This window comes from Megalobrama amblycephala, linkage group LG2 (assembly GCF_018812025.1).
Source record: "Megalobrama amblycephala isolate DHTTF-2021 linkage group LG2, ASM1881202v1, whole genome shotgun sequence".
NCBI lineage: Eukaryota > Metazoa > Chordata > Actinopteri > Cypriniformes > Xenocyprididae > Megalobrama > Megalobrama amblycephala.
This window is the reverse complement of record NC_063045.1, coordinates 16,250,989-16,264,552: the sequence shown is the minus strand read 5'-3', so window position 1 is coordinate 16,264,552 and position 13,564 is coordinate 16,250,989. Positions and strand designations below refer to the sequence as shown.

The following is a 13,564-nucleotide window of genomic DNA, read 5'->3' as shown; positions in this document are numbered from 1 at the left end:
TAGCCTTGGTGAGCAGACGAAACTTTTTTTTAAAAACATTAAAAATCTTAGTGGTTCCAAACTTTTGGACTGTACTGTATATATATATATATATATATATATATATATACACTCTCTCTCTCTCACACACACACACATACACAATTGGGCAGCTGATTCAGCTGGTGACCTGAAAAGGATTTGAAGGAAGAAAGGAAGATGGTAGCTTGCATCCACTTAGTAGACACAAAACAAACTTTAGAGTAAACTTGGCTGCTTTGTGTCCTGCAAAGGTCAACATTACTACTTTCGGTTTCATCTTAATATAGGCTAATATAACATAACATAATATAACATAAAAGTTCATTTCACTTGCAGGAGAGTAGCTTATTTGTGAAGTATATTTGGACCATCTGTTGTGAAAGCTGTAGTTGTGGAATTGCTATTCACTCTAAACGCATTGCAATAAAGATTGATTTAGCTTTGATACTAAAACAATTGAAAATGGGTTTGATTTGTCGAACTGCTTTAAATGACATCAAATCAAAACACGTGCTTCGATTTACAAGAATATGTATGAATTTTATTGCTTTTGTCCAATGACCTATTTTCAGTGGAAAATGTATGCATCCTCTATTTTTGTGTTATAGATTTAAATGGTCATGAGATGTTGTGGCTTTTTGGTTACAAAAAGACACTGTGTCCTTATTGTCCTAAAGAATAGTGGATAGTGTGATAATGTGTATGTGTAGGGTTCCTGGAAATCCCTGACATTGTTTTTAATTTAACATGGCTGGTCCAGTGTCACACTAGTGCTACAATCTGTGTTATAAAACAGTTAGTTTTGGTTTCTTGAATTTGATTGGCTGAGCAGCTCCTCTTATTAAAGGTATAGCCTGTCAACTTATACAGTTGTGGCCAGAATTATTAGCCCCCTTCATAAATATGATCAAAGATGACTCTAATAATAAATCTGCATTGTTTATCCTTTTGATCTTTCATTTATAAAATTAGCAAAAATCTAACCTTTCATTGAAGGAAAAGAATTGAAAGTGGGGGGAAAATAACATTAAGAAATAAATGTTTTTCTCCAAAACACGTTAGCCACAATTATTGGCACCCCTAGAATTTTTTATGAGTAAAATATCTCTGAAGTATATTCCCATTGATATTTATTTTTTTTTTAGCACACCAGGGTGATCATGAACATGAAATTGTCCAGCCATTACTTCCTGTTCCACAGGAGTATAAACATGATGAAACACAAAGGCCAGATTCCCTTAATCATTCATCATAATGAGAAAAAACAAAGAATATAGTTCTGATGTGCAGCAAAAGATTGTTGGGCTTCACAAAATAGAAAGTGGCTATAAGAAAATAGCTAAAGCATTGAAAATCCCCATTTCCACTATCAGGGCAATAATTGAGAAGTTCCAATCAACTAAAAATGTTACAAATCTGCCTGGAAGAGGACGTGTGTCTAAATCGTCCTAATGTGAAGTGAGGAGGAAAGTTTGAGTGGCAAAGACTCTCCAAGGATCACAGATGGAGAATTGCAGAGATAAGTTGAGTCTTGAATCTCAGAAAGCCTAAAAAAATGATCAAAAGCACCTACATCCCCACAAGTTGTTCAGGAGGGTTTCAAGAAAAATCCTCTGCTCTCATCCAGAAACAATCTCCAGCATATTCAGTTGTCAGACAAAACTGGATATTCAAACGGGACCGGCTTCTGTGGTCAGATGAAACTAAAAAAGGAGCTTTTTGGCAGCAAACCCACCAGATGGGTTTGGTGCACACATGGATAAAAAGTACCCCATGCCCACGGTTAAATATACTGCTGGATCTTTAATGTTGTGGGCCTATTTTTGTGCTGGAGGTCCTGGACAACTTGTTCAGATACATGGTATCATGGATTCTATCAAATACCAACAGATAAAAAAATCAAAACCTGACCGCTTCTGCTAGAAATCTTATAATGGGCTGTGGTTGGATCATCCGTCGGGGCAGTGATCCAAAACAAACATCAAAACCAGCACAAAAATGTGTCACTGAGCACAAAATGAAGCTTCTGACATGGCCATCCCAGTCCCCTGACCTGAACCCTGAAAGAAATGAGTGCAGTGAACTGAAGAGAAGAAGCACCAACATGGAGCTGGGAATCTGAAGGATCTGGAGAGATTCTGTATGAAGGGATGGTCTCTGCTCTCTCCTCAGGTGTTCTCCAAACTCATCAGGCATTATAGAAGAAGACTCAGAGCTGTTCTCTTGGCAAAAGGAGGTTGCAAGAAGTATTGAATAAAAGGGTGCCAATAATTGTGGCCAACGTGTTTTGGAGAAAAAGATTTATTTCATAATGTTATTTCCCCCCCACTTTCAATTCTTTTCCTTCAATGAAAGGTTAGATTTTTGCTAATTTTATAAATGAAAGATCAAAAGGATAAACAATGCAGATTTATTTTTAGAGTCATCTTTGATCATATTTATGAAGGGGGCTAATAATTCTGGCCACAACTGTATGTTAACTTCTTAAACTGAATCTAATTTAATTAGAATAATAGGCTGTTACCAAATCAGTATCAGCAAAATCCATGCTTGCACTGCAGAGATGGAACAGAAGCTGCATCTGAAGTTGCATTAGGTGTATTTTTACAGTGTATTTTACCCCTTAATGCAGATCAGGGGTGGCATGGATGCATGATTATAACTGCATAAATAATGTTATAAGATTAATGTAATTAATGTAACATTTTGAATAAATTATGTTGAATAATTATGAAAGTAACTGTCTTAAAGAATGTGCCATGGAATCATTCGATTTGTTCAAAAGGTCTGATTCGTTCAGGAACCAAGCAAGTAACTGATGACCATGCGTGCATCTCAATTGACTCCCTAGTTTCCTAGGTCACGAATCAGTATATCATACACAAATTCGGGCAGTAAGGACCCTCTCACTACACATTGGGACACTGATGACTCTATTTCCAGCATCATGACAACTTCCCTAATACAATTTATGAACAACAGCAGAACTGATATCTTTATTATATTCTTTTTTAATGTTATTTAAAGTACATTTTGATAAATGCTTTGCTTGTACAACATTCTAGCAGTAACTAAATTATAAATGTTAGCTAGATTATGTTCATGACCTGTCTAGCGATGTAGTCTATGTTTGTTTCCCGACACAAATTAAATAGTATTTTAAAAATCATCGATCATGGGTCATTTTGTGTTGTGAGTTGTCTCACATGATTTATGTTTCGCACTTCAGAACTTCTGTTAAGGGAACATAGCGAGCAACGATGCTCCCTGGTTTTCATGCTGCATTGTGGTACCTTTCAGGGAGCGAATGTTTCAGTTCACTGGAAGGATTTTGTGATTGAAAATAGCCTAAAAATAGCCAGCTGCCTGATCAGTGCCCTGACTACTGAACTAGGGAGCTGAATTAGACGCACCCTTTGTCAATGGGTAATTGAATCATTGACTGAATTATAACATGGATTCATTCAGTAACCAGTGAGACGATGCGAGACGCTTCATCTGTGGATTTGATTGGAACTATTTTTGTTGGCGACATAGAGCAAAAACAGCGTCTTTGAACACAATTTGTTCCTACTGGCTGGAAAAAAGGTTGCAAACATACACTCACAAACTTCCCTATGCACTTCCCCTTGGGGGATCCCTAATGCCATTTTGAAGTGTTGGAAAGGGAAGTTTATTTGGACAGACCCTCAACCCCTTCATTTTAACCAAGAAACGCATTATTGAAAAATGTCACGTGTTGGCATCTAGAAAAATGATAATTTTGACATAGCATGAACGCAGCAACTCTTCAGGCAGATCCATAGACCACAATGCAACATGATTATGACGTCACAGCAGATCGTGCTTAATTTACCCCCACCCCACACAACTCTAGTGTGTGATATTGCAGTTATTTTGACATTTAACCACATAATACTTGTTGCTACCTTAAGCTGACTTTTTATTGTATTGTTATCCTTTTCATTTGTGTAATGTTTTATAGTTTCTCCAACAGCCCAGCATACATACAGGCCAATAGAAAACTAACTCATAATCACATTTTGTCCAAGAATGCTCTGTTATAAAAAATGATAAAACATTCATTTGGCTGATGATTATGCAAACTGAAGGTGCATTTGGGGCTCATAATATTTCAAACTCCTTTAAGGCTAGGAGGAGGACAGTGTCTTTCACGTCAGTGAAGACTTTTTGGATGTTTCTGGTGTCCGTGGCACAGGTGAAGTGAGAGTAGATGTTTTTGGAGTTCTTTGTCTCGTAGGAAACTGCTTTGTGTTTATATAAACTTCTGATGAACAGCATGGCATCTTGAACATCCCGACGTTTACCTGAAGGTGGTGTCAAACCACAGGAAAGGAAAGGAAGAGTGAATCAGGTATGACAGACATGAGAATCACACTTAATTCTGCCTTTCACTTTAATTAAAATGTGCACTAAATTACCTTCAAATCCAGGAAAGTATGTTTTTAGATCTGAGAACTGAATCTTCTCAGCCAGGATGTCCATTTTGTTCAGGAACAGGATGACGGAGGAATTGGCAAACCACATTGAGTGGATGGTCATGTAGAACAGTGACAAGCTTTCTACCATACGGTTCTGTAGCCAAAGAGAGGAAGAGTACAAAGATTAACAGATTTATCAATATTACACAGGAAGGACAGGAGAGATACATACATCCTTGTTATTCTCCTCCAGAAGTTGGTCATACTCGCTGAGGGAGGCTAGAAATATGAGAGACATCACATTCTCAAAGCAATGGATCCACTTCCTTCTCTGTCCTCTCTGACCACCGACATCTACAATCCTGAAAAGAAAGACCAACAATCGAGTAAAGTCCCATCCACTTTTCTGTTTGATCTGGTGTGGTTCCAGGCCTAGATTTGTCCCTAAAATCTGTTCCTTCTTACTTTGTCACATTTCTTCTGAATAAGATCACTTTGATTTCCTCAAACATTATTTGCATAATTAGCTTGCATGAGGTTCCTTCTAAGTTATTTAAACACAAGAAATCACATACAGTGTGTCAGCAATGGGTTACACTAGAAACCAAAACACAGGAAACAGAACAACCACAGTACATTGTTGTGGTGTAAACGTACCCTGAAGCAAAACACTATCACAGACCTGGGGGGTGTTCCAGAAAGCAGGTTATGTAACAGCTTTTACAGCCATGTTATCTTTGCAAGCACAAACTGTTAATTAGTTTAATCAGTCTTTTTAAATTATATAATTAGCTTCAAACAAACAATTTAGTTTTTATTCACAGTCAGTACAGATTATTAAACGAAAAATGATTGCACAACCACCCTAGCCCTAAATAGAGTCTGTTTTCATTGTGACTTGTCAATTCGTCACTCTGTTGAGAATGTCTTGTGTGTAGTACTGAAATAGTAAACTTACATATACTTCTAGTACTTTGATATTAGTATACTTACTATATAAAGTATACTTAAAATATAATTTAGCTTTATGTAAGTATACTTAAAGGATTAGTTCACTATGAAATGAAAATTACCCCAAGCTTTACTCACCCTCAAGGCATCCTAGGTGTATATGACTGTCTTCTTTTATTAAATATTAATAAATATCCTGATGCATACGTTGAATATGGAAGGCGACTTGCACGTAAGCTAGATATTTTACTTCATAACTTGTTAAAAATGGCTATTTTTTACACAAATGCATCACTTCGCTTCATAAGGCCTTTATTAACCCCCCGGAGCAGTGTGGAGCACATATTTATGATGGATGGATGTGGATAGATGCACTTTCTTCAGCTCATACTCATTGATCCCTATCACTGCCATTATAAAGCTTTGATGCGTCAGGATATTTATTAATATAATTCAGATTGTATTCATCAGAAAGAAGAAAGTCATATACACCTAGGATGGCTTGAGGGTGAATAAATCTTGGGGTAATTTTCATTTCAAAGTGAACTAATCCTTTAATAAAATTAACTTGAATATACTTACTTTTTGTAAGGGGTAGCTGTGATACATTGTCATTATTGTGAAATAAAATGACGAGATTTTTGTCATATTGCCAACCCCTACTTCAAAATATCTTATTTTGTGTTCCACAGAACAACTTATAATGTGAAGAGGTTTGGTTAGTCATTGCCGTACCTGAGAGTCATCTTCTCCAATGCAAAGCAATGGTCTGTGATGCCAGTAGTGGGGAATCGGACTTGAAGAATATCTTGATTTGTAGGGATGTAGCCTTCGGCTGTGATGCGGTCCAAGTTACCAATAAAGCTTTAAGAAACAGGTAATTCAAACACTTTTATTAAAAACCATACCATGTGCCGTGGAATTGGTTATGAAGGTGTTGTTTGCATAATTATTTGCATATTCTTCTGGTGAATTGTCATTGGCATCAGGAAAAGACAGCAGGAAATAGACAAACATGCAGGAAGTCAGTAAAAGACAGGAATTGTCTTGAACACACTTACTACTTAGTGGAGTCCAGTAGCTGATACTCTCTGCGTCGTTTGTAGCACATCTTAACGCCTTTATCTTCCCACAGGTGACGAATAGCCTCTACATAACTTCTCTGCAGCTGAGTTATCTGATGTATGTCCTGATCCTGGAACCACTGGGCATAAATCTACAGATATCACAGAACTAATGAGACTGCAAATACATTACAGTACAAGATCCGATCTTTATTAAAGTGCCCATATTATGCTATTTAAAGGTTCCTAATTTTGTTTTGGACATCTCCTACAAAAGGTTTACATGCAACCAAGGTAAAAAAAAAATAAAAAAAATTCTCATAATATACATTGCAGCATCACCTATTTTCTCACAGTGTCTGAAACGGTTTGATAAAGGATTTGGTCTTTCTAAACCCCATCTTTCCAAGAGCCTACTTAGCTCTGATTGGTCAGAAGACCCAGTCTGTTGTGATTGGTCTACATCTTACAGAGCATGTCAGAAACAAAAAAACAATTACCATAACTGAATTTCAGCTCTGGAAGCTTCCTCAGCACTTGATACACAGTGATACGAACAGTTACGATAGTGTTAGTTTTGCCGCTTTTACTGTCGGGAAGAAATCTGCTGTGGAGCTTGGCAAAAGTGTGCATCGGGGGCGCATATTGACCACAAAAGGGGGTAATCTCAAGCACTCTTCTGAAACCTAAAATGACAAACAGGACACCCTATTCTCTCGTGGACTTCACGATCATGTGTACGCGGCAGCTATTGTAAGTTCACAAGTCCGTAAGTGCATATGTGCCATTTGGGACAGGGCCAGTAACTCCATTTATTGTGCACTTTGATTTTTGTAGACCTTTTACTTCCTCTAACAGCTATATTAGGAAGGTAGCATCTGAAAAAGCATAATAGGGACACTTTAAATTAATGCAAACATACAGATAAAAATGGTGAATTTTTCTTAGTGCTATTATATATGTATAAATAATTTATTTTTAAATCTTTTATATTTATCTATAATAAAATATAGTTTATTCATTTATTTTTGCCAATCCCACCACCCATATGATTGTTGACATAAAATGGCCCTCATGAATCTCCGGGCTCTACAGAAACACTCTTGGTGTCTTGATCACCTCGTTCTTTGGGTTGGAGTAGGGAATCTTTAGCGTGCTCATGGCTTCTGTTATTGCACTCATTGCTTGGAAGATATTCTGGAAAACCAGTTTAGTGTAGCTGCGCTTCTCATCTTCTGAGAAGCCCTTTCCATGAATAATCCTCATCTGCTTCATAAACGTTGTCTTTCCGCTTTCTCCAGTGCCTAAATCAAAGCAAAAAATCATGCACTTCAGCATTGAAAACCTGCAAACAGGAAAACTGAAAATAAATGTGCTTACTAATAGTGGATTACATAACTTTACACTGCTCTAAAAATAGTCACTTGCCATTAAGCACAGTGGAATGTGATCTGTCCTGTATAAGAATAATATATTTTTTAATTATTCATTAATTTAGTTGTCTTTACAGAAACCTCAGCACTAGGTGTGTTTTGATATTTCTTCCTTAAATATGTCTTTATGTATTGTGTTGCAAAAATGCTGTCCCTGCTTAGCAATGATTAAAAACAACAACAAAGACATTAAACTGAATTTGATCCCTGCTTGTCAAAAAGCAAAAACTTCATGAGATTTCAAGGTAAATATGAAAAGATGTATGATTGTCATTGTATTAGAAAATATAGCAAAATATCAAACAACCTCACAGCACAAGCACACTTTTCAAGCAAAACTTTTCACAAAAAAGTCACCTGAGTGAAGAGGAACTAAAGTCAAGCATCAACTAAAATCACCTCAGGACCAGAAAAGTGAAGTTAGTTTCGAGTCACAGGTCTAATCAGCTCTTATATAATCACATTTCAGGAAAGTCCCTCAAGGGATGGTATAACATACCCAAAATGACTTTACTGAAACAACATTTCATGCAGACAAAATTTACTTTCACTTCCAGAGGAAAAAAAAAACAAAACATGACGACTTAAAATGAATCAACATGTTTTAAATCAACTCTGATAAAAGACTGACAGAATCATCTCACCTAATAAAAGCAATTTGACTTCTCTCCGTTCCCTTTTCTTCTGCTCTGCAAGGATGTGTTTGATTTCCTTATTTATGGCGATGGCGTTCCTGTCCTCTTCAGACAAGAAACAGATGCAACATCCACAATAGTAGTACTGCCCCATTTCTCCAACAGAAATTAAGCATCTACAAAAACATAAATAATTCTTATAATTATAGCCTAATATTCAGTATTATATTTTAATTCCTTTTTATATGACCATGTAGGGTGGTGAATTAAAGTCGACTGGGACACTTTTTCCAAGTCATCTCAATGGCAATAAGTGTCCCATCACGCTGAATTCACCCAATGTTTTTAAGTTCTTAAAGGTGCTACAGAGGATGTTTTGTTTTATACATTTTTGCAATATTACTTAAAACTGTCTTTAGTAACTGATAAAAGACTATTTATGTAAGAAAATATCGATACATGTGAATATCGTGATATTATATTTGGCGATACTGTATCGATTCTCAAAAACACTGTATCGATATTTATTTATTTACATCCAAGATTCGTGGCTTTGTGTTCGGTTTAAACCACAGACTGTATAAAACCCAATCGCTAGATGGCAGTTATCTCAGAACTTAAACTGACGCGGAGCCAGAGAAGCGCAAGGTGAAGGTGCGTGCATCGCTAATGTTAGCATTAGCAAACCCAGCTCACAATACGATATAATTATTCAGCTCCCGCGGTATACAGAGCTGAAGTGTCGACTCATCTTGGCTTCAACTATAAAGAAGCCACTGAGGAAATCAACAAGAGTCATTTTGTTTGCAAAATAGACCAAGTTAAAATCCAAATACTTGGGAAATGCACTGAATCTGAGAGCTTGCTTAACATCCTGACGGCATCCGCGCTGCTGAGAGAGGCGTTCGATAGAATATGTAGTATGTACTGCACATTTTTCTCTTAGTAACAAAATAGGCACGTACAACAAAATTGACAGCGGTGGCAGCAGAAAGAAAGCATCTGATCATACGAATGGAATGGACTATGCAATTTCTGTTGTTAAATAGTTTAGAAATTAAAAACTGCTGTACTGTGACACTTTAAAACATATACACCTAAAGAATCCTGCAGTCACTTTACTATTTTCCCTTTATTAAGATTGCACAAAATAGTGATATTAATGCAAATGATACTGTATTGATTAAATAAAATAAGGTTTTATGCAAAGGTTGTGTTCTTTATGACCATTTTTTCTAAAATTATATCTTTCTAAAAATAAAAATAAAAAAACAAGAAATATCGCAATATATCACAATATATCGTATCGTAACCCCTGTATCGTGATACGTATTGTATCGCCAGATTCTTGGCAATACACAAACCCTATTTATTAGGTGCACTGAAAGGAATAATATCAACATCATCTGTGTACGAGGTAGGGCCTTAAAAACATCAGCCAATCGTTTGTGTGATCATCGCGTAAACGATTGTCCTCTGGCTTGCCATGACGTTCCTTGTGAGACACGTGCGCGGCTGTGCGCTCCAGTAACTTTCCACACTCCACAGGCGCGGCATGCAATGATTTTGTCAGGAGTAAAAACTGCAGATCATGAGTTACCTGTGGAGAGTCCGACATAATGAATCCACTAACACGACACAGCGAATGCCGGTGGTAAACAAACACTCGTGTTCCAATACTGGTGCACGAGTTTTGGGAGGCGTTCCCTCGAAATGAGCTGTGTAGGAGGGCGGTTGTTCTTATGCCGCATTCCAGGCAACCCGTAACCCGTGTTTTTCCAACCTTCTACCCGTGAAAGTGCACTGGAACGGCAGTCAAACCCGTGACTTCCCACCCGTGAACTCGTACTAGATTGATGTACTCCCAGTTACGGGTTCTGACGTCACATAGCCCGCGAAACAACAATGGCAGCCCCTACGGATGCAGTGTTTATGCAAGTGCATGGTAAAATAAAAGGTATAACAGCTTCTCTTGCCTTATGCGCCACTTTCCTCCTCTGTTTCCCTCAAATAAGCAAGGAGTAAGCACCTTTGGCCATAGAAACAATTGTTAATGAGCATAAGCCCCGTACGGTCCGCCATGTTGGTTTGTTTACACTTTTACTCCTGGAACGCTACAAAGTTGTGAGTAAGTCGTGACTTGGGCTCAAAAACCTGCCTGGAACGCAGCATTACGCATGCGCTCATTTCAAAAGCTCAGTAACAGTCTTTGGTTTCTCAGTCGTCGAAAACATCCTCTATAGCACCTTTAAATGCAAATTTGGCAGTTTGGGTTTCTTGGACCTAGTGTGCGGGGAGCTGGAAATGGAAAACCGGGAGTAAAGTTTAAACGGAGTAATTACAAAATGTTTTGAGGCGGTAGGGAAATGTAAACCCGCTCCACTCTAATCCAAACCGGTTTTTAGTTTGTGCCAACACAAAAGCCTGTAAATATTGTTTTTTTTTAATTTTTTTTAAAAAAACTCTATATCAGGGCTGTAACCACCAGTGTGTGTTGTGAGGATTATTCTTTATAAAAAGGTTGAAAAAGTTATTATTTTAGGGTGGTCTAACAGCGTTCGTCAACGTTAAAATGACTAAGGTGACCAATCAAATCCAAGAAGCCGGGCTTTACTGTAAACAGAAGCAGCGCGCGAATTAACGGTCAGTGCAAGGTATGGCTCTGGGTTTAGCTAAACATTTATTATTCAACTATTGTTTTATGATATAAATGTTAAATGTACAACGGTAATATCTAGTGATGCAAACTGCTATTTTTTTAATTGAAAATATATATTTAACGTGAGTCTGCATTTTGTAATTGAATGTGACGTGACAAAAGTGAATGTGCATTATTATTTGAATTAATTTAATGAACGTATGCCTGTTTTCCTGCTAGATTTTAAGTAAACTATTTAACTCAGACCTAAATTAGATTAAACCTGAACTACAACAAAAAATAGTTTTGTCCCCCACTCCCCCGTGTAACGTTACAAGACATTGTTACGGCCTAATATTATTAACAGGTACGGAAGGGGTTTTGTTACACACAAAGTCGACATTAAGGTTAACCGCACTGTAGTGGGATATTGCTAAATTAAAATAAGTTGAATTTTTATTTATTTATTATTGTAGGCTACATGAAAGCAATATTACACTCAAAATCGATTTGTTATTAAGCACTCTTGCTTGTTGCTTAATTAAAATAAGCCAAACTTTTTAACATAATGTGTAAAATACAACCGACACTAATAAGTGTAAAAAAAAAAAAAAAAAAAAAAAATAGCTCTACAATTCTGTGATAAAATGTAGATGTATTTCTCCATCTTTGACTGAAATGAAACTGTGAAAGTTCTTAAGTAGACAACAAATAAACAGTTGGCCTGTATTAAACAACAGCAAAAACTAAGTAAACATTGGTAACAAAGAGAATCACTCACCTTCATTCGTAAAACCTATGGTGTGAAGCTGAAAACACTAGGCTATCCATCTTCCTTGAAACAAACAATTGCTGTGGCACCTTGAAGTTGTTTCCCCAAGCCTAGTTTTCTGTCAATTGCACCATGTTCATTCACTACAGATAAACCAGTTACACTTCCCGAAAGTCTGCCTTTAATGCATAATATGCCAGGTATGTTGCAGAGCAGAAGAGAACCAATGGCGAGTCAGTGGACATTATTCCTCCCAGCTTAGTTAGGCTACTATTAAAAGTGACTGACAGGTCTTTTAAAGGGATAGTTCACCCGAAAATGAAAATTTTGTCATTAATTACTCACCCTCAAATGGTTCCAAATCTGTATGAGTTTCTTTCTTTCTTCTGTTGAGCACAAAAAAGATATTTTAAAGAATGTGGGTAACCAGACAATTGATTGCACCCATTGACTTCCATAGTAGGAAAAAAATGGTGTGGTTAGCCACATTCTTTAAAGGGTTAGTTCACCCAAAAATGAAAATTCTGTCATTTATTACTCACGCTCATGCCGTTCCACACCCGTAAGACCTTTGTTAATCTTCAGAATGCAAATTGAGATATTTTTGTTGAAATCCAATGGCTCCATAAGGCTTGCATATGGAGCAATGACATTTCCTCTCTCAAGATCCATTAATGTCCTAAAAATTTTTTTAAATCAGTTCATGTGAGTACAGTGGTACAATATTAATATTATAAAGTGACGAGAATATTTTTGGTGCGCCAAAAAACAAACAAAATAACAACTTATATAGTGATGGCCGATTTCAAAACAAGGAAGCTTCGGAGCACAAATGAACCAGTGTGTTGAATCTGCTGTTCGGAGCGCCAAAGTCACATGATTTTAGCAGTTTGGCGGTTTGACACGCGATCCGAATCATGATTCGATACGCTGATTCATTGTGCTCTGAATCTTCCTGAAGCAGTTTTGAAATCGACCATCACTATATAAGTCGTTATTTTGTTTTTTGGCACACCAAAAATATTCTCGTCACTTTATAATATTAATATTGTACCACTGTACTTACATGAACTCATTTAAATATGTTTTTAGTACATTAATGGATCTTGAGAGAGGAAATGTCATTGCTCCCTATGCAGGCCTCACGGAGCCATCGGATTTCAACAAAAATATCTTTAAAATATCTTTAACCCTTTAAAATATCTTCTTTTGTGTTCAACAGAAGAAAGAATCTCATACAACCATTTAAGGGTAAGTAATGACGAAATTTTCATTTTTGGGTGAACTATCCTTTTTAACTAAAATTAGCTATTTCCATAGTGTTTATTATCTGTTTATGTTGATTTATTACGTTACTTGCAAGGGAGAACAGGGCTAGTTCTCACACAGGGAGTCTAATAAGCTATGGGACTGGTTGTCACATTTGTTTGACACAATTTATTAATTACAGGTTCTTTTGACCAAAACAATGGTTTACTGTAGTTTAAATGATTTATACTGTATAAATGTAGCAGAAAGTCGATTATAAGCTGTGTTGTGGCAGGTTCTCATTGTCCCTGTTTCCTGCGTTTTCGGTGATCCGATCACAAGTGGTCACTTTTTTTTACA

At 36.8% G+C, this 13,564-nt stretch overlaps 1 protein-coding gene across 1 annotated transcript; it reads right to left on the bottom strand.

Annotated features, from left to right (window-relative positions):
• Positions 1–2,526: 2,526 nt before the first annotated feature.
• LOC125263826 (guanine nucleotide-binding protein subunit alpha-11-like) lies at positions 2,527–12,134 on the bottom strand. The gene is made up of 8 exons (XM_048183086.1): positions 11,966–12,134; positions 8,556–8,722; positions 7,598–7,782; positions 6,476–6,630; positions 6,150–6,278; positions 4,696–4,825; positions 4,464–4,617; positions 2,527–4,349 (listed from the first exon to the last, which is right to left on the bottom strand). The coding sequence occupies exons 2-8, from the start codon at positions 8,698–8,700 to the stop codon at positions 4,147–4,149; spliced, it is 1,101 nt and encodes a 366-aa protein (XP_048039043.1). The 5' UTR covers positions 8,701–8,722; positions 11,966–12,134; the 3' UTR covers positions 2,527–4,146.
• Between the last annotated feature and the right edge of the window lie 1,430 nt (positions 12,135–13,564).

Bases quoted from the DNA above. Each gene is read 5' to 3' on its own strand.
- LOC125263826 (XM_048183086.1), bottom strand. From the start codon at position 8,700: ATGGGGCAGTACTACTATTGTGGATGTTGCATCTGTTTCTTGTCTGAA. The intron at 6,631-7,597 runs GTGATCAAGACA...TGATATCTGTAG, and splicing joins ACTCCAACCCAAAGAACGAG to ATTTATGCCCAGTGGTTCCA. The intron at 6,279-6,475 runs GTAAGTGTGTTC...TGTTTCTTAAAG, and splicing joins CTACTGGACTCCACTAAGTA to CTTTATTGGTAACTTGGACC.